Below are 21,645 nucleotides of genomic sequence, written 5' to 3' on the forward strand. Positions count from 1 at the left end.
CATGACCAAATGGAGAATTAGTGAGGTTTTACAATGTTGTTATAAACTTTATGATGTGAGTTGATTGTTTCATGTAGCCTCATAAAACAAGTTGGAGATGGCGGAGGGGGATTACATCACTCCCTCTGCCCTCCCATCAGAGATGAAGCTTTCTTTAGTGCTCAGGAACTTTCCTGATGGTCCACTCAGGCCAGCCCAGTTTTCAGATTTTAATATGTTCCTATAATAGGTGTGGAGAAAAAACGAGGAAGAAGGGAGGAAACCCATTAGCCCAACTTGTTGCACTCCCATTCCTGGCAAAGATGAATGACTAATGTCACAGCCGTGCACCAAAACTTACAGAAACAGGCCTGTTTGGCTTGGGTGCTAAATAAATAAGCCAGCTACACATTTCTTGGATGGCAGGCAAACGTTTTGTCATCATCGAACTCCCCTCATTGTTCGCGCGACTTACACAAGTTGTCAGTCTCTGTCCCAACCCCAAGCCACCTGAGGGGGAGGAGCTGGGCCTCGTTCATTCCTTATTTATAATTAGCTTCAAGTGAGGGGGAGGGACAGGCAGGGCTGCCTCCTGTGCAGGCTGCTTGCCTGAGTTACATCCACAAATGCCTCGGAAGCAGCAGGCTGACTGCGTCTTTCTCTTCACATTCCTGGGTCTGTCTGGGCTGGTTGGTGCAGTTACCAGAACATACCACATTGGGATTGTGGAAGAATACTGGAACTATGTGCCCCAAGGAAAGAACGTTATTACTGGGGAAAGTTTTTCAGAAGACAAGTGAGTAAAGTTGGGGTTCCCGTAGACTCCTAGGTTTGGCTTTTTTCTTGCCTCTGCATGGAGGTTATAGTTCTTGGGTGGTTATAATGGGGAGGGGTTGATCTAAACTAAGTGAAGGGGTTTTGTGTTGGTCTGGAGGGCCCTCACAAGGGTGGGCATGTAATGTAGACATTCTTAGCCCTACCTATTTGTTGAGCTGTCTATTCACAGCCTTCTCTGTGCAGCACTCGCTACACAACCAGGTGTTTTCAATAATGGCTCACTCTATAAAAGGACCATTTTCGCTGAGCACTACTAGGGACTTCCAGGAGGTCTGGGCTCAGTATGTTAAAAAAAAAAAAATTAACAGCGACCCTTGGGATGAGCATTTGAGAACTTTTACGAATTCTTTACCGTTAAAACACAGTGTTTTCTAAGTTTTTATTTTTGGAATGAAGACTGGAGATAAGTAAAATATGCCAGAGGTAGTTATGTTTTGTTTTTCTTTTGCAACATTTAAAAGAGGGGCTGGGGCGCCTGGGTGGCTCAGTCAGTTGAGCGTCCGACTTCAGCCCGGGTCACGATGTCGCGGTCCGTGAGTTCGAGCCCCGCATCGGGCTCTGGGCTGATGGCTCAGAGCCTGGAGCCTGCTTCCGATTCTGTGTCTCCCTCTCTCTCTGACCCTCCCCCGTTCATGCTCTGTCTCTCTCTGTCTCAAAAATAAATAAACTTAAAAAAAATTTTTTTTGAAGAGGGGCAGTTACAATAGATTTGGCCGGTATTTTAAGAGTTTCCCTGAGGCTTTTAGAAATGGCTTTTTCACTGGTGAAAGGTTTGTTACAGCCACCTCAGAGAAATATTCTAGTCCCCAGGCCTGTGGCATAGCTGCGTAAGATGGTAACAGAGTGTTATATTTCTCTGGTTTTTAATTTTTTTGCAGAAAATAGCCCTCGCCCTTCCTTTCTCTCTCAGGGTCCAGTGTCTTATATCTCTTATTTGTTCCCCGGAGCTCCCTCTGAAATTAGCTCCTGGCTTTAGGAGCTGTAATTCATACTTTCAACTTCGTGGTTCTTGGAACATCTTATGAGATGTTCTGTCAACCACTGTTGGATATACAGACATACTGGCTTCTTTCTGATAGGCAGAGCTCAGTACGCTCAACATCCAAGTTCTACTTTCTAAGGATGAAGTTAGTTGCTAACATTCAGGAATACCATGGGGTCTCCCAACAAGTCTTTAAGGCTTGAGGAAAGACCTCCCAACAAGGCTCCCAACAAGGCTCCCTGCCTTGAGGAAAGACCAAAGAGCCAGTTGGCTTAGACACACATCTTCCGGGTTTTCTAACAATACAAAGGGGGCCTAGTCATGTTTGGTTGGAGAAGGGTAAAACTCATGCCAGCCAGGCTGCCGAGAAAGGATCTTCCTAAAGCCTTGAAACAGGAAACTTCATGTCCAGGGGGCTGTTTCCACAGAGAGCTCTTGACTTCCTTCAATCTCATATCTGCTGACCATTGGTTGTGGTAGTGTTTACTGTGACAAATGGATATGGGAGTGAGAGGTTACCCTAACTGCCAGTAACCTTTCCCAAAATAGAGCTCTGCTGTCCTCAAAAAGAACTCAATAGGAAATCGTCATTGTGAGCGGCTATTGAACATGAGACTGTTCAAGACGTGTACAGTGAGAGTAGTGAATATAGTCTTTAAGCACGATGTGGTATTGGATTGCCTTTCCACATGGTTGAGTAAAAAGCTTAGAAGTCTACCTTTCTCCTAAAATGTCAGCAGAACTGTTTGTGAGCATTTATTCTGACAGTGGAATTTCACCAGAGACTTACTTTCTTTCTTTCTTTCTTTCTTTCTTTCTTTCTTTCTTTCTTCCTTTCTTCTCTTTTAATTTATTTTTGAGAGAGAGAGAGAAACAGAGTACTAGTGGGGGAGGGGCAGAGAGAGAGGGAGACACAGAATCTGAAGCAGGCTCTGGGTTGGCAGCATAGAGCCCAATGCGGAGCTCGAACTCACAAACTGTGAGATCATGACCTGAGACGAAGTCGGACGCTTAACCAACTGAGCCACCCAGGTGCCCCTCACCAGAGACTTTCAATTCATTATTGCTTGCAAATGTTATTATTCCCATTTTACAAACTGAGAACTGAGGTTCCGAGGTTAAGTATTGTTGGAGTTTACAGAGTGAAGGCAGCACCAAACTCAACATTGCTCCAGAGCTCGTTTTTGTTTTTTGTTTTTTTTTACCATACAACCTGCTTCTTGGTAAAGGTAATCCTCTCTCGCTGAATTAAACTCAGCTTTGATGGCAGCCGGGGATTCCAGCAGAAGGAACTTTCTAGAAAGTCCCAGTTCTTACCAAAGGTAGGTTTAGTCCCATGGGTTACTCTTCCCAGAGAGATATTGAAATGATCACTGGTCTCGGTGGCCAAACTGGTTACCTGGGTTCATTCAAAAACCCAAAGTACTTTAAATACCCAAATACTGCAATGCTATTTCCACTAAAGCCGAGTGCGGGAAGACGTTAGGGACTCTGTTGATCATTTCAGCCAGAAGATGGTGCTTTGAAGAACATACCATAAAGCGTTTGAAAATAATTATGGTGAAAAAGAAAAAAAATAAGGCATGGCTAAGTCATGGTTCGGTATCAGTTTAGAGTGGGGTGGTTTAACAAATGCTGTGGCCCCCCAGGAGAGGACTCTTGCCCTTCAGGCACAGCTGGCTTTCTAGACGTCATGCCGAAGTCCCCAGATATTTCCTTCTCATGGGTAAAGGGGTGGTGTTTGTGCAGGGTGGCTTCCTGATGCTTAAGGGGGAGCCTGGGTTACACAGTGTATACCGGCTTTTATTAGCAATCGTGTCCAGAGGCCACCGGTGTGACAGGTGGCCCAGGGCAAGCCCCTGACAGGGAACACTTGGAGTGGGCTGCTGACTCTTGCTTGAAGAACACAGGACACATGTCATGATTCACATGTGTCACAGCTGCCACAGGTGTCACGTGTGAAGATGCCACAATTGTGGGACATAGGGAGTTCAGTACACGTATTCTATTTTGTGCCATTTCCCCAGAAGCAAGGAGTCATCTTGGATACTGTGACCATGCCTCTCACTCAGCCTCCTGCACTTCTGAGGACAGTCTGCTGTTGAAGATATTCAGATCCAGACAAATGCCTGATATTTAGGGGTCCAGGAGAGCCAGGGGTCTAGGTCCCACTTTGAGTGGAAGGATTCTGACATAGGAATCAGGAGACCTCACTTCCAGTCCTTGCTCTGCCCCCAACTTGCTGTGAAACCTTGAACATCTCACATCATCTCTCTGAACATCAATTTCCCTAATTTGTATAACCAGGTAGTTGAACTATAATCCCTAAAATCACTTGAGAAGCGTAATTGTAAGGAATCAAAAATAATTTTTGAAACCGAATGAGAAACATCTTACTTGGCTCACTGGTTCTAGAAAGATTTTCCCAATGGTGAAAGAGAGAAGATTTGCATACATTCAGTCTAGGAATCAGAGTTGGAGAAGGTCTGAGAGTGCGGATGTGTGACAAATTTTGAAATATTGTATATTTTTATTTCTCTATCTATTTTCCCCCTGTTCTTTAAGAACTATCTTCACTTTTTTATGCAAAAATATTTCCCTGCAACCCTGGCTTATTCTGATCTGTTTCCTTCCTCACCGTTCACGGAGCTTGGTGTCTTTCTTAAGCCTGGGACACAGCGTTTTCTTCTCCCTGCATTGCTGTGTGGGTGTTTGAGGTACGCTGGTCACCTCTGCAGCTGAAAGAAAAGTGCCACGATGGCTCAGAGGAAGGCCTAGAGTATATGTAATAATGCCCCTCACCCACACAGAGCTTTGCTGGTGACAGTGATTTATGGAGGACTGAACACAAGGCTATTCCTGTGGAATCATTAAAGTAAAAACTAACCCCTTTGTCAATTTAGTTATTGGGTTGCTTGATCTTTGATTACGAGGATGGGGAAAATTAGGGGGATAGAATGGTGAGTGCCAAAGTTTCAGTGATGTGAAAAAAGCTTGGAAACCAAAATTAGGCAGCGCCAAGAGCCTAATAAATCCTGATTCATAAGGATAAAATAGGAAATACACTGACATCATTTTTTCCAAGACTCCATAGAAGTCAGATGGTACAATTTCACTTCCCTTCTTGGTACTTCTGCTTAATCATAGAGTTCAGAAATACAACAGAGACTGTAAGCACTAATATTTCCTAGAAAGCACAAAATTTAGGAGTTATATTCTATTTAGAAATATTTTATCCAGATGAATATATTTCCCCTGTTCCCCTTTGGGCCTAATGGGGACACCGGGCTCCTTTGATTTGCCTGGGGATGGTGTCAGCATTTGATCCATTCGTGCCCGTCCTGTTCGGGCTCATAAAGCGCTTAATTAAGGTGTACCTGTGCTTCGGTGGTAAAGCCTTGTCTTTAATGGAACCAGAGTGGGGTCACCTTATTTAAAGCTGCAATTCTCACCAAAGACCTCATTAGGCAACCAACACACATGCAGGATTTTTCTTCCCAGTAACATGGGGGTTTTCATGGGTGCTAACTCACAGGCAGAACCCATCCTTGGCCATGAATGAGGCTGACCACTGCTCAAACCCCATCCAAGTTAGTTAGCATATAGTGCAATAATGATTTCAGGAGCAGATTTCAGTGATTCATCCTCTACATATAACACCCAGGGCTCATCCCAACAAGTGTCCTCCTTAATGCCCCTTACCCATTTAGCCCATCCCTCCACCCACAACCCCTCCAGCAACCCTGAGTTGGTTCTGTATATTGAAGAGTCTCTTATGTTTTGCCCCCTGCCTGTTTTTATATTATTTTTGCTTCCCTTGTGTTCATCTGTTTTGTATCTTAAATTCCATGTGAGTGAAGCCATATGATATTTGTCTCTCTCTGACTGACTGATTTCGCTTAGCATAATACACTTTAGTTCCATCCACGTTGTTGTAAATGGCAAGATTTCATTCTTTTTGATTGCCGAGTAATACTCCATTGTATATAGATACCACATCTTCTTTATCCATTCATCTGTCGATGGACATTTGCGCTCCTTCCATACTTTGGCTATTGTTGATAGTGCTGCTATAAACATTAGAATGCATGTGCCCCTTCGAAACAGCACGCCCGTATCCCTTGGATAAATACCTAGTAGTGCAATTCTGCATCATAGGGTAGTTCCATTTTTAACTTTCTGAGGAACCTCCATACTGTTTTCCAGAGTGGCTGCACCAGTTTGCATTCCCACCAGCAGTGCAAAAGAGATCCTCTTTCTCCACATCCTCGCCAGCATCTGTTGTTGCCTGAGTTATTAATGTTGGTCATCCTGACAGGTGTGAGGTGGTATCTCATTGCGGTTTTGATTTGTATTTCTCTGATGATGAGTGATGTCGAACATTTTTTCATGCGTCTGTTAGCCATCTGGATAACCCATGATCCTTAGCATGTGACTTGATTCCTTAAGGTAGTTCATGGTCACAGTATGGCTGCTGGAACTCCAGCCTTCATGTCTATGTTCCAGGAAGGAAGAGAGGAAGGGAAAAGGTAAAAAGGGCACAATTCCTGCTGCATTATCCTATTAGCCCTTTAAAGGGCTCTCATGGAAACCCCAGACAGTCAGTTCTATGTACATCTCACTGGATACCCAAAGCCACAAAGGGGGCTCATAAATACAGGCTTTTAGTTTTGTGTTTTTCTTTCTGAGTGAAAGCAGACTTTGATTCTGTTACTTAGAAGGAGGGGAGCATAAACATTGCAAGGCAGCAGGCAGTCCCTGCCAAACTTCCCTTACCCCATTTCTCCCTGTTTCCTTCCCATCCATCACAAACACCCTCTTGGTCCCCCTCTGCCTTTTCCCACCTTCAGATAGGGGGGTTCCAAGGCCTGGTTAGTGGGATTTAAGAGAACTCACAGACAATATAGTTGCTAACCGTCACTGCGCCCTCACTAGGTTCCAGGCATTATCATAAAAGGTTTTTATGCCATGCAGTGGGGTGACCGATGTCCTGTCTCAGGTCAGGGGGACCAGGAGTCCCAGGGTGGGTTTCCCTAGCCAAGTGTAGTCCAGCAGTGGTCTAACAGAGATGCCAAGGCAGCCTGGCTGGCTGGGGAAGTGTGCTCCGGCATCACCTGGCAAGCTTACAGTTCTTGTTTCACCAACAGAGTAAGTATCTGAATCTCTCGTTGCCTCAACATGCTCATCAGTAAAATGGGGATAATGATAGCACTTGCTTTGGGGGTATACGAGTTCCCTGTGGCTGCCGTAACAAATTATCACAAACTAGGCGGCTTAAAACAACAGAAACGTGTTCTATCCTACTTCTGGAGGCAGAAGTCTGAAATAAAGATGTTGGCAGGGACACACTCCCTCTGGAGGCTGAAAAGAGAATCCATTTACTGACTTTTCCAGCTTCTGGTAGGAGCTGCTGGTGATCCTTGGTTGTGCCAAGGTGCCATGGCTCCGGCTTCTGCCTCCCTTTTCCTATCACTTTCTCTATGTGTGTCTCATCTTTCTCCTCATCTCAAAATCCTTAACTTGATCATATCTGCAAAGACTCTTTTTCTGAATAAGGGAATCAGGACTGGGACTTGTCTCTGGAAGCCATTATCAGCCCACTCTGGGGAGGAGGGGATCAGGAGGCTCAGATGACATAGGATCCGCGAATGTGCTCAGAAGCGGTGCCTGGCACTGTGGGTTTGTGTGCAAGAAATGCTAGCCATCATGGTAGCTCTCCTATCTTGAGGGGTCTCTGGAGAGCAGGAGTTTTGTGGGAAAGAGACTGAAAACAGTCACGTTTCCCTCTTTCTAATTAGAGCTTTGCCATAACTCCCACCGACTGAGCACCCCCCTCTCCCAGATCCTCTGCAGGGGGCTCCATATCACCTCCTTTTCTCCTCATGATGTCTCTGTCATGGTCACCAGTTTTCAGCCAAGGAAACCGGGGTTCAGAGAAGTTGCTTCCCCAAGATCTCACAGCATCAAGTAGGGACGCTGGGATTCAAGTCTCCTCTCTTTTCCCTTTACTGCAGAAATCTGTTTTTAGCCCACCTGTGTGTGTTTTGAGGGGCTTCTGGGGACATGAAGTGGGAGAAGGAAGAACTCAGGACTTGAGTGGTGCCAGGGGAACCAGGGTGAGAGACTGTGTAGAGGAACGCATTGATTGGATGGCTTAAAATACATTAATTAGGGAGGGCGTGGCTGCACCCAAGTGTAAATGCGCATAGTCACCATCATCACCCTTCCTTTGCCAAGTAGCACTTGCCCCAATCTGGTCCTGTTTTCTCAATGTCCCTTCTCAAGCTCAGGCAACAACGTTGCTCGTCCTTCTTGGGATCATCACGGTCTCCCGCACGTTTGCTCTGACCACACCCCCTGCTGCTGCTCTGACCACACCCCCCCCTTCACCCCATCTCCCCTCCACACACTCACACCTGCAGGGTCTATATGGTGCAGCTGTCAATATAGAAAACTGGGGGTTGCTATTTACTCTCCTATCTACGTTTTGGCTTCCCAGCCAGATGGTAAACCTCTTGAATGCAGAGACTGACATTCACACATCTTTGCCCCAGTTTCTAGTGTAGTGTCCCATTTAAAACGGAGGTTTATGGGGCGCCTGGGTGGCTCAGTCGGTTGAGCGTCCGACTTCAGCCCGGGTCACGATCTCGCGGTCCGCGAGTTCGAGCCCCGCGTCGGACTCTGGGCTGATGGCTCAGAGCCTGGAGCTTGCTTCCGATTCTGTGTCTCCCTCTCTCTCTGCCCCTCCCCCGTTCATGCTCTGTCTCTCTCTGTCTCAAAAATAAACAAAAAACGTTAAAAAATTAAAAAAAAATAAAATAAAACGGAGGTTTAACAATTGCTCAGTAGTTGAATGGATGGGGGAAAAATCTGACTGAAAGATCCAGGTTGTCAGGGACAGAGGTGCTGGTGAGGTGCACATATGCTGTGAGCTACCAACTCCTCAGAATCTAACCTGGAAGCCCATCTCTGCACCGGTTAGATGGTTCTCGAAGTCAGGTTCCTTCTCACAGTGGTTAATCTCACCTGCTCCTGGAAGGCGTCTCCCTTCACTGTATTACCTGTGGCCTTGGCAATGTCAATGTTCTACATGCTCATTTTGTCTTTCAAGCAGTTGCTCATGAGAAATTTTCCAGCCCGACTGGATTTTTTCACAGCATAAAATACATACCTCCTCAGTTTGAGTCAAAACGTCAGAATGTTGGTTAGGGATGAGCCTGAGCGGTAGTGATTGCTCAGTCCCTCACAGTAGGGCCATCCTGCGGCTACACTGTAAATCATACAAAGTCCACGAGCACAGACGTTCCAACTAGTGCTCTCTAGCTGTGTCAGAGGCTGCTTTCTGTGGACGGCTTCCTTGAGGTCACCTTCTTTTGTTTCTTGGGCAAGGGTTGCACCTTCCCAGACTCATGCGTGATGGAGCTTCTGTCCCACTATTACGAATGTATAATGCGTTCTTAGCAGCCACTTGCTGCAGAGCCATTAAAAAGACTGATTTCACTGACTTTCATGTCTCCCTATTTTCTCCTCTTTGGCTGATTCCTATGGTTTCAAACAGTTATTATGTTCTAGTTTCAAATAGCTGCTATGGTTTTTGTTTTGTACTGAGTACTACAGAGACGTGATTTCCCAACTTGTCTGCACATTCAGAACTGCATGGGTTAGAATAGGACAGGTTGTGCCATAGCAACAAACAGCCCCCAGATCTCAGGGGCTTAACCCCACAGAGGCACATTTCTCACCCACTCGGCTTTATACAGGGCCATATGGCTCCAGGACAACTGTCCTCCTGGGACAAGTAATAAGCGGGGCTGCATGGATTTCGAGGCTTCATTATCTTCACTGTAAGCTTTTCCTACAGCAGAGGAAGTGAGGGGGTATTGCAATGGCAATTAAATTCCCTGGCCCAGAAATGACACATGTCACTTCCACTCACAGCCATTTGCCAAAATCTCGTGACCCCACCTATCTGCAAAGGCTCTTTGCTCTCCCCTTCTGCTGGGAGGAAAGAAGAATCAGAATGGGTAAGCACTGGAAAGTTCCGCCGTAAGAATCGTTCAGTGAACTTAGGAAAAATAAAGATGCCACGCCAGAAAGTGTGATTCGGTTGCCCTGAAGTGGGGCCTGGGGGCCCGAGTTTTTGGCAAACGTCCCAAATAATTCTGAGACAGCTGATACTTGGCTGGACATCGGGGAACTACTGCTTTAGAAAACCTGATCCTGTCTCAGGGTGACTATCGGCTCCCTATGTGGGAAGACTGACACGTCCAGGAATGTGCAAAGCAAGTCAATACATACAAGTCAGTGCTAAAATATGCAGCATATGTAATAGGTACAGTGGGAAGTCAACAAACATTCGCCCTCCTTCCGATATGCTTGCCTCTTGTTTGGGTGGCTCTGCCAGACACCTCGCGCCTGCTCAGGAACTCTTGCTCAGCACGCATTTGCGTGTGTGAGAGCGCGCATGCGTGCCCGCGCAGGCTGGGAGCCAAGAGTAGAGAAGCGGGGAGAATCAGACGTCCGTCTTTCCCTGCAGACCCTGCTGGAGAGACAGGGCCCTCCCTATGAACGACCTTTTTATAGCCTTTTCCCCAACAGGCTGAGCCTACAGAGGACGCCAGTGATTCCATATCTAATCCTTCCTCTGTCGTTGCCTTCCTGGGTGGTCCAGTGTAAGCTATAAAGCCAGGTAACTCTCCTTCTCTGGGGCCAATTAGCCAGCCTGAGGATGACTCAGTTCTCCCCCGCTTCTTTCTCCTCCTCCTCCTCCTCCTCCTTCTCCTTCTGAACAGCCTATTCAGTTAGGACTTGTATTCAGCTGCTGGTTAACAGAAGCCCGAAAAACGCTCAAATGTATTTTTTGGTTTACTCAAGAGAAACCCAGAGGTTGGCAATCTTCAGGGTCCCAGATGCCTTTGGCTTTTCACTTGCCTTTCTGTAGGGTGTGACCTTCTTCCCCATTCTGTCAAGATGGCTGCCGAAGCTCGTCATCGTATCTTCATTTCAGGCAGGAAAAAGGGGAAGAGCAAACAACTGCGAGGGTCTGCGCCAGAGGAGTCCAGAAGAAGTATCATAGAATGACACATGCATACATCTCATTGGCTAGAACTGTGTCACATGACCATCCAAGCTGCAAGTGAGGCTGGGAAATCTAAGGGCTCCTATCCCCAAAGCCCCAGTGTCAGGCGCCCAGACTTTTTATCCTATTCCCCTGCACAGGGAAATAGGCTTCTGCCTCATGGAACAGAAGAGGGTTGAACGCCTGCTTAGGGGCAGACACACACAGGCTCGGTAGATACACAGAAGACCGAGTGTTTACACACGGGGTTTGTGCCCAAGTTCTCAGTCTCGATGCCTGAGCGAGGACTTGTCAAGCCAGAGAGGTTGGGCAGTGACTGCTTTCCCTCCAACTCAGGCTGCAGGCGCTGTGCTCCCTGCTCAGGGCGCCAGTACCCACCCCCGCCCCCCCCCCTCCCCCCCAAAGTGGAGGAGAACTCACTTGAAGAACAACACCCCTTGTGGTGGCAGCTATGTTTTCAGAGGGAGAAGCCACATGAGAAGAGAAGTTTGGCTCCTCAGTTGCCTAACAGCCTGGACCCTCTCTTCTAAATAAGATGTGAGCTTGTTTTTTTAATTAAAGTTTTTTTTTTTAAATTTTTCTAATGTTTATTTATTCTTGAGACAGAGACAGAACGCGAACAGGGGAGGGGCAGAGAGAAAGGGAGACACAGAATCTGAAACAGGCTCCAGGCTTTGAGCTGTCAGCACAGAGCCCGACGTGGGGCTCGAACCCACGAACTGTGAGATCATGACCTGAGCCAAAGTCAGCTGCTCAACCGACTGAGCCACCCAGGCGCTCCGATGTGAGCTTGTTTTTATTATGAAAGTAAATAAAAGGTATAGAGTCAAACACGCCCAAGTACTGAAGAGGGTGAGTAAACTCATTCCTTCCCACTCCTGCCTGTGGCCTCAGCCCATGGCCCAGCGGTTACACTTTTAGGGTTTCCATGGCTACTTTCCAAATGTTTTCTTTGCATATGTGTAAATGTGCATATTGTTTAAAAAAAACACAGAAATGGGATCATACTTTATGTGCTGATCTGCAGTTTGCTTTTTTCATGTTGTATCTTGGAGACTGTGCCATATTGCCCTCTGTAGAACCTCCTCATTCTGTTGTCTGGCCATGTGGTCTGAATATGCCATAGTGTATTTAACCGGTCACCAGTTGAAGAACATTTTGGTCTTTCCAGGCTTTTGCTACCAAAATCACTGTGGTAATACTCCAATCCTTTTGTCAGGATTCCTACCTTGTTAGTCCCATTATTTAGGTGCTGAACCTGGCAGGTTGGGGATAAAGAGCCTTTGCTGTCTCTGGGAAGACTAGTCCCCTGGTCCCTGGCTCCTCAGAGGGGAGCCTAAATCCATGGATTTCCCCTCTGTCCTAGGGACTTCCCACCTACTGACTCCACACTAAGGGCAGGGCAGGGTTGACACATGTGGGTGCCTGGCCAGGCTAGTAATCTGGTGCTCTGGGAAAATAAATAATATTGGGGCTCCTTCAACAGATACTTGCTCAACTTTTATTTGGAGGCAAGGCTGAGTGCCGAGGAGAGAGGAAGGTGGCCTGGTGGTGGCAGTTCATACCATCCCCTTGGTCACCAGAAGAAGGAACCCAGTCTCCAGGTCACTGGAGCAATCCTTCTCGGAAGGGATTTCGGTGACCACCCACTACTACGTGCACACATCCCCGGGGGGCTCCTTCCTCCCACCTCACAAACCCCATCTGAAGCAGCTGATTCTTTCTGACCATATACAGTACTCACCACCCAGAGAAGTTCTAGAAGTTGCAATTCTCTCCACTTCCAATGTCATTTCCAGTTAATTTTATCCCTCTGGCAATGCCTTCAGCTCTACAGTGATGTGGCAATGCCCTTTAGAGCTGAGGCCTAGCTGCTCCACCCCTTAATTTGGCTTGGCTGAGAACTCTGGGAAGTTCCCTTCTTCCAAGGCCAAGACCAGTCTCTTTAAAAGGGGCTTTATTGGGGTGCCTGGGTGGTTCAGTCGGTTAATCGTCTGACTTCAGCTCAGGTCATGAACTCATGTTTCGTGAGTTCAAGCCCCTTGTCAGACTCTATGCTGACAGCTCAGAGCCTGGAGCCTGCTTCAGATTCTACGCCTCCCTCATTCTCTGTCCCTCCCCTGCTCACACTCTGTCTCTGTCTCTCTCTCTCAAAGGTAAAGATTTTTAAAAATTTTATTAAAAAAACAAAAAGGAGGGCTTTATTGCTGACAGGTGTGATCATGGTCTGTGATCTGGAGTAAGCTGGATGTCCTAGCTGGTTAGAACAAGGAAGTAATGACGCTGTGAAGAAAATGCTATTTATTTATTTATTTACTTATTTGAGTCGGTGGGGTGGGGGCGGGGGAGGAGATGGGCAGAGAGAGAGAGAGAGAGAGAGAGAGAGAGAGAGACAATCCCATGGGGCTCAATCCCATGACCCTAAGATCATGATCTGAACTGAAATCAAGGGTCAGATCCTCAACTGATTGAGCCACCCAGACGCCCCAAGAGATTGCTTTTAATCTGACTGAAAAACCATGCTATGTTCTGTTTAAATGCTTTTGTTTTAAATTTTGTTGTGCTGTAAGGATCTGCTTATACATTACAAAAAAGTAAGATGGCTGTTTGTCAGTAGGTCCTTAGGAGAAAGAAAACAGTCTTTGGAGGACAGGTCAGCAAACCAAATCTCATAAGGTCACAGGTTGGATTTCAGAGATATTCACTGGATATTTTCTGGTGTCCACAAACTCTGCCCTGGACCCACCCATTATTGGATAGAATGTATTCTGTATTTTGGCTGCAAAGGGACCTGAGAAACAAACAATGAGGAGCTCATTCCCTCACTATTGCTACTATGAGAGAACAACTCGGTGTATGTTCTGCCAGTAGTGATAGAATTCTGTCATCTGGTTGTAGAGAAGGCCACACCCGAAGACCCCAAAGTATCCCATTACCTGACAGTCTGTGTAGAGCAAAGAGAGCAACCAAGTATGCCTCCAACCCCACGTCCACGGTACACATCCCGAGGGGTTCATTCTTCTGCCTGCTTGAACTCAACCTTGACTTTTTCCCCTAAGCAGTCACTACCAATCAATCAGATTTGGTGCACAAGTTAAAACCTATTTGCCATCCCTGGCCTGGAGAATACTCAAAGTCAAGTATGGCCACATACCCTTTTCTGCAAATGTAGTTTGCAAAATTATCCCAGTTTTAATCTGCCAATCTGGGGGCAAATTCAAGGCTTTTCTTTTTCTTTATTCCAAAGCCACTAAGCACCAACGCTTCTTAGGCAATTACTAAGCATTACAATAAAAAAAGGTATTTGAAGGATTTTTGTCTTCAATTAGCTCACAAACCAGAGATGTACGTGTCTTACTGTGACACGTTTTTGGCAATTGTGTGATTCGTGCATGAACAGAGCACTGTGCGTGTCCAGAAGGGGAAAGGAGGAAGAGTTGCAACTGATTCGGAAGGGTGCTTGACAGGTAGAGAGGAGGGAATAGCATCCAGACGCGGGGAAAGAATGTGTGCAAGTCTTGGAATGCTGGAAAGGATACAGTGCATTTTGAGGAGGCTGAACGTGAGGCCTGGCAGAAGTGTGAGGTCAGGGGAGGTAGGCAATGAGGAAATGAGGAAATGAGGCCGGGGAAGAAAGCTGGGCTGGATGTACCAAAGAACACTGCTCCTGCTTTGACTTGAGCCACTGGATCCCTGTCCCCTGCTTGACCCAGACACCCTCTCCTCCATCTACCTACACCCCTATCTGCTGCTCCATGGTGGGCTGGATGCCTGGCTGCTTGACACGCTGATATCTGGCTCCATCATCCTGAAGAGCCTGCAGGGTGGGCAAAGCTACCATTCATACCTGAGACTGCTGGACAGCTTTGTGGTAGGAGCTGCTTAGGAGCTTCGTATCTGAGTCACTGGTATGCAAGCACTGGGTAATCTCTTTGAGGAAATGAGGACGGAACCCTGAAAATATCTTGTGTCTTTGGCTTTTTGATCTATAGTGCTTTCCCCAACCTTAATGAAGCAAACAAATCCATTAGTCAATACTGAGACTCTCAGACCTGGTGTGACTCCATCAACTCAATTGGTACTTAATCACATACTGCTGTATGTCATTACCTAATTTTTCCATTAGGTCATACACTCTTTTGTATCCCTCCATAGCACACAGCAAGGTGCTGGGAACATGGTCAATACATACTTAGTGTTTGTTAAAAGAAAATTGAAGGGGAACGTGTTGAACCCAAAGGGGCAAATGGACAGCGTGATTTTAGAGCATTTTGGTTTAGTTTGGTTGTGAATATTATTTGTGTCTTTTGGGTTGTCAGTCTCTAGCCTCAGTTTCCTCAAAAGTAACTTAAAGATAATCTCACCATCTCTACAGAGTTTAGAGGGTTGTGTCCAACACCATATAAGAAATCATACACTCAAGTACTTTATGAACTGTTAAAATAAGCTATTAGGATTTCTCTTTTAATGTTAATTATAAAATATTTTCTTTCTTATTTTTAGACTTGCAACCTTATTTCTCGAAAGAGGGCCCAACAGGATAGGTAGTCTTTACAAAAAGGCTGTCTATAGACATTACACAGATGAGACCTATTCCACGGAGATCCCGAAACCTCCCTGGCTTGGATTCCTGGGCCCTATCTTGAGGGCTGAAGTGGGTGATGTGATTGTCATTCATTTAAAGAACTTTGCTTCCCGACCATACTCTTTGCATCCACACGGCGTTTTCTACAACAAAGATTCAGAAGGTAAATATCAATCCTGTATCATTGGTGTCTTGTCTGTATTCCATAAATAAGGGAACTGTCCATTTCAGTTAAAGGGATCTAAGAGACAATGATCACACGTGTTCATTTGTCTTTTCCCGTCTCCTCTCTCCCCATCTCCATCTGTTCCCCCTGATGTAGAAGACTTCGACAACACTATCAACCACCTTGACCTAATGGACATCTATAGAACATCTCATCCACTGACTAAAGAATGCATCTTCACAAGAGCATATGGAACACTCCTCAGGGTAGACGATAGACTCAAAAGAAATCTAAATAAGTTTTAAAGAACTGATAGAATGCAAAGTATATTCTCCGATGGAATTAAATTTGATACAATCAATAAAAGAAATTTTGCAAATTCTTACAAATATTTGGAAATAAACAGTATACTTCTAAATAATCCATAGGTCAAAGAATAAATCACAAGATGGATTATAAAATATTTTGAAGTGAATAAAAATGGAGATAAACCCTACCAAAATTTATGGTATACAGCTAAAGAAGTATTGAAAAGGAAATTTAGAGATTTAATCACTTATGTCAAGAGAAAAGAAAAGTCTCAAACCAATAACACAAGCTTCCACCTTAAGAAGCTAGAAAAGGAAGAGGAAACAAAACCTAAAGCCAGCAGAAAGAAGGGAATAATAAGGATTGGAGCAGAAATTCATGGAAGAAAAAAAACCGAAAAATAATATAAAATACATTAAGCCAGAAGTTGGTTCCTTGAAAAAGATTAATAAAATTGAGAAAACTTTATCTAGCCTGATGAAGAGAACACAAATTACCAAAATCAGGAATGAAAGATAGGACATCACTGTGACCTTACAAAAATTAAAAGGATTGTAAAGGAGGATTATAAACAATATAATGGCAAAATATTAGACAACTTAGATAAAATTGACAACTTCCTAGAAAGACAAAATTTACCCCAACTGACTTAAGAATAAATTAAAAATTTGAACAGACCTACAAAATGTAAAGAAATGGAATTAGCAATTAAAAATCTTTCCTCAAAGAAAAACCCAGGCTCAGATGGTTTCATTTCTAAATTCCATCAAATACTGTAATAATAGTAATAGTGAGAATCCTTTACAAAATCTTTCAGGAAACAGAAGAATACTTCCAAATTCATCCTATGAGGCAAACATTATCTTGATGCTAAAGCCAGATACATACATCACAAGAAAACTACAGACCAATATTCCTCATGAATGTAGACACAAAAATTCTTAACAAAATTTTAGCAAACTGACATCAACAACATATAAAGAGAATTATACACCATGGCCAAATGGAATTTATCCTGTGATCGCAAGTTTGGTTTATTACTAAAAAATAAATGAGTGTAATACAACATATTAATAGCATAAAGGACAAAAACCATATGATCATCTCAAAAGGTGCAGAAAGGCATTTAACAAAATCTAGTACTTATCAGTTAAAAACTTCCAACTAGAAACAGATAGGAACTTCCTCATCCTGTTAAAGGTTATCTAAGAAAAACCCACAGGTAACATCATGGTTAATGGAAGGGATACTGAATGCTTTCTTCATAAGATTGTGAACAAGGTGAGAATGTCTGCTCTCACCACCATTATTAAACATTGTCCTGAAGATTCTAGCAAATGATAGACAGGTCTTCTAGCAACAAACTCAGTCTTTGTTTATCTAGAACGTCTTTACTTTCCCTTCCTTTTTTTAAAGGGATAGTTTGCTGGATAGGGTATTCTCAGCTGGCATTTCCCACCTCCTCACCCCAACACTTTGAGTTTGTCTTCCCACTGTCTTCTCATCTCCCAATATTCAGATGGGAAGTCAACTGTTAATCATGTTGATGCTCCCCTGTATGTGATGAGTCATTTTTCTCTTGTTTTTAACGTTACATCTTTGCCTTTTTTTCCCCTAACAATTTGACAACAATGTGTCTGTGTATGGATTCTTTGTATTTATTCTACTTGTGGTTCATTATGCTTCTTTGATGTGTAGATGAATGTTTTTCATCAAATTTGAAAAACTTCAGGCCATTATTTCTTAAGAACAGATTTTTGTTTGTTTGTTTTTTGTTTTTTGTTGTTTTGTTTTATTTTTGTTCTGTTTTGTTTTTTTCCTGTCCTCTTTTCTGTCTTTTCTCCTTTGGTGGACTACTACTATGCATATGTTAATACACTTGGTGTTGATCCACAGGCCTCTGAGGTTCTGTTTATTTTCTTCAATCTTTCCCTCCTCCTCTTTTTCAGACAGGATAATTCTGTTGATCTATCTTCCAGTTCATTGATTCTTTTGCCATCTTGAATCTGTTGTTGAGCCCCTCTAGTAAATGTTTTATATCATTTATTGTACTTTTCAATTTTCTATCTCCTTGAGGATGTTTTCCATTTGTTGAATCATTTTGTCCTACTTTTCTTTAATTATTTACACATAGTTTCTTTTAATTGCTTGAACATTTTTATAATAGCTGCTTTAAAATCTTTATCTGCTAAATTTAGCATCTAGAGGCACTTAGAGATAGTTTCTATTGGCTCCTTTTTCCCCTGAGAATGGGTCACATTTTCTTGTTTCTTTTGTTGTTGCTATTGAAAACTGGAAATTTTTGAGAATATATTGAAGCAACTCTGGATTGGGATCCCTCCCTCATCCAAGGTTGTTTTTCCTGTTTGTTTGCTTTATTATTGAGTAACTTATCTGGACTAAATTTGTGATATCTGTCTTCCCTATAGCGTGAGGCCACCAAAGTTTCTGCTCTTTCTTTTTTCTTGTATTTATTTTTAAGGCTGGTTGCTAAGGGTCACCTCTACATCTGCTTAGCTTTGAAGTCAGAAAGTTATTGGACAGAGGTTGTGGTTAAGCATCAGTAAATCTTCACTTCTCTGCCATTGAAATTGTGGGTGGATAGAAAACCCATTCAAAGTTGTGATGGTTTTTGTCTGCCTTGGATTTTAGTTTTTGCTGGGCTCTTTGCTTCTCCTCTTTACAAGCACATAACATTAGAGTCAGCCAGGAGTATGTGTATAAACATGTGCAACAATTTTTCAAGTGCAAACATTGCTGGGTACTTTGATTTGATTTCCAGAGCACTGAAATGGTCATTTTTCTCCATTTCTTTCAACTCTATGATTACTTTTGGGGGAGAGGATCAGCTATCTCACTCTCTTCTAATGAATTTTTCTCTTGGCTGTAGTTGCACGCCTGCTAGTCTTTTTTTTTTTTTCTTTAAGTTTATTTATTATTTTTTTTGAGAGAGAGAGAAAGACGGAAGAGCAGAGAGAGAGAGGTAAAGAGAGGATCCCAAGCAGACTTTTTTGTTGTCATCATGGAACTTGATGTGGAGCTCCAACTCATGAACTGTGAAACCATAACCTGAGCCAAAATCAAGAGTCAGACATTTAAGTGATTGAGCCACCCAGGCGCCCTGCAAGCCTGGTAGTCTTGAAGTCCCTGCTCAGTTCAACTTAGTGTTTACTGTGAACTAGACCCAGTGCTGGATACTGGGGCTGTAAAAATGAGTAAATACACACTTGTTGCTTCCAAGATACTCATCTGGGGAGAGGTAGAGGATGAATTCAGAAGAAGTAGGTAGGTGGGACTAACATTGATTAAGCAATTACTAATATGCCAATGCCTATGCTAGAGCTCTTACATGCATTATCTCACTTAATAATAGAATTAACTAGTGCTTTCTTGATCTCCATACGAATATAGTTAAGTATCAGGACTATTTACAAACAAATTTTATTTTTATCTTTTTAATTCAGAGAAGAATAAAGAAGGGGAAAATATCTTACATTCTGATTTCCTACATATCCACTAAAATGAGTTCAAAATAAAAAATTAAACAAAAAGTAGTATGTGAACATGGTTAGAAAATTTTAAGAGTACAGAGAAGTTGAAAAGTAAAAATTCCTCCTACTTGTCTCTTACCTGAAAAATGATCGCTTTTAAAAATGTCTTATGGGGCACCTGGGTGGCTCAGTTGGTTAAATGTCTGACTTGGGCTCAGGTCATGATCTCACGGTTTGTGAGTTTGAGGCTGGCATCGGGCTCTGTGCTGACAGCTCAGAGCCTGGAGCCCGCTTCAGATTCCATGTCTCATTCTCTCTCTGCCCACCCGCGCCCCCCTCCCCCCACCCCAGCTTGTGCTCTGTCTCTCTCTGTCTCTCAAAAATAAATAAATGTAAAAAAATTTTTTTTAATTAAAAAAATTAAAATGTCTTATAAATATATCTTAGAAAATTTTCTATATATATATGTGTGTGTGTGTGTGTGGTTATGTGTATGTGTGTGGTTATGTGTTTATTTGTACAAAAGAGATTATACTATCAGGCTGCTATGTATTTCCTGTTTTTCATTTTTCACTTCATCTTGGAGAGTTTCTCGTATCATCACACATAGAAAGACCTCCTTTTAGCACTTGTGCAATATTCCATTGTGTGAATGGACCAGTTTGGTATTGACGATTACTTAGGTTGCTTTCCGTTTGGGGTTGATACCTGCACATTCCCCAATGAATATTCCAGTTCCAGTGTACAATATATTCCAGTGAGTTTTATTTGTTTTTTAATGTTCATTTATTTTTAAGAGAGAGACAGAGCATGAGCAAGGGAGGGGCAGACGGAGAGGGAGACACAGAATCCAAAGCAGGCTCCAGGCTCTGAACTGTCAGCACAGAGCCCAATGTAGGGCTTGAGCTCACAAACCAAGAGATCATGACCTGAGCCGAAGTCAGATGCTTAACGAATTGAGCCACCCAGGCACCCCTATTCCAGTGTATTTTCAAAAACATTTTCAAGGATATTTCAGGGGTAAATTCCTAAAAGTAAATTGCTGGTTATACTCATATTCCTTCTTTCCTTCCTCTCTGCTTTCCTTCCTTCCTTCCTTCCTTCCTTCCTTCCTTCCTTCCTTCCTTCTTTCCTTCCTTCCTTCCTTCTTTCCTTCCTTCCTTTTTCTTTCTTTCTTCCTTCCTTCCTCTTTCTTTCTTTCTTTCTTTCTTTCTTTCTTTCTTTCTTCCTCTTGCTCTCTGTCTCTCTTTCTCTCCTTCTTTCTTTCTTTCTTTCTATGGGAACTGGCAAGTTGTCCTCCAAAAAATTGCACATTTACACTTCTACCATTTGTTTATGAGCTGGCCTGTTAACTCCTACAACTTCACCAGTCCTCAATATTCTCAAATCTGATGGGTGAAAACTTGTATATAATAATTTCTAAAAACTCACACAGTCTCAAGTGCATAAAACCAAATGAATGTTTTAAAAATACTCTTATATTGTTAATGTTACCACTGCTCAAAACCTTTGCCAAATCAAAATCCCTTCCTGGGGATAACCTTCAGAACAACTTAATAAGCTACCCCCTCCCAAATCACTTTTTACTTTATATTCATGGTTTATTTTGCATCCCAAATGATCTTCCTCAACTTGAGTGCTGACACCAAGGATTTGCTTGGGGACTCTAGCCCCTCCTTTCAATAATAGTCATCAACACCTCCCAGTGATAATAAGCAAAAAGAAAGTACGTTAAATAAATTGTGAATATACGAATCTCTGGGAAAATTTCTACTGATATTGATTTGTATCATATAATCAAAGCAAAATGGGTGCTCTCAGTTGAAGTTTCTAGACAAGTCCACCACCCTCCCATCCTCCCCCAGCTACTGACCTTCAGTAAATTCAGAAGCTTCCAAGCCATGCATTTTGTTCACAGGGCTTTGGTGTATGGTGTATACTCATGCCACTCATTCATTATTTCATTCAACAGATGTTTGATACTGAGCACCCACTATACCAAGCACTGAGGTACATCTTGAATATAAAATTATGAGCATAAATAAACTTGGTTTGCATGGAAATTACAGTCTAACATGAGAGACAAGTATCTATCAAACATTACAGACACAGTATTATCCATGTATAATTAAAAACATGGGCAAGTGCTATGAATAAATAATAGCTGATATTTACTGAATGCTTACTATATATGAGGGGCTGTGATAAATGTTTTGT

General features: G+C 43.3%; 1 protein-coding gene across 1 annotated transcript in view; it reads left to right on the plus strand.

Annotated features, from left to right (window-relative positions):
* Positions 1-569: 569 nt before the first annotated feature.
* HEPHL1 (hephaestin like 1) overlaps positions 570-21,645 on the plus strand; it is an 81,000-nt gene continuing 59,924 nt past the window's right edge. The window contains exons 1-2 of the mRNA XM_019450099.2: positions 570-775; positions 15,381-15,625. Coding sequence (XP_019305644.2) covers positions 606-775; positions 15,381-15,625 — 415 coding nt within the window. The 5' untranslated portion in view covers positions 570-605. The remainder of the gene's footprint in view (positions 776-15,380; positions 15,626-21,645) is intronic.

This window comes from Panthera pardus, unplaced genomic scaffold, assembly GCF_024362965.1.
Source record: "Panthera pardus isolate Hobbes unplaced genomic scaffold, ASM2436296v1 HiC_scaffold_12, whole genome shotgun sequence".
Classification (NCBI taxonomy): domain Eukaryota; kingdom Metazoa; phylum Chordata; class Mammalia; order Carnivora; family Felidae; genus Panthera; species Panthera pardus.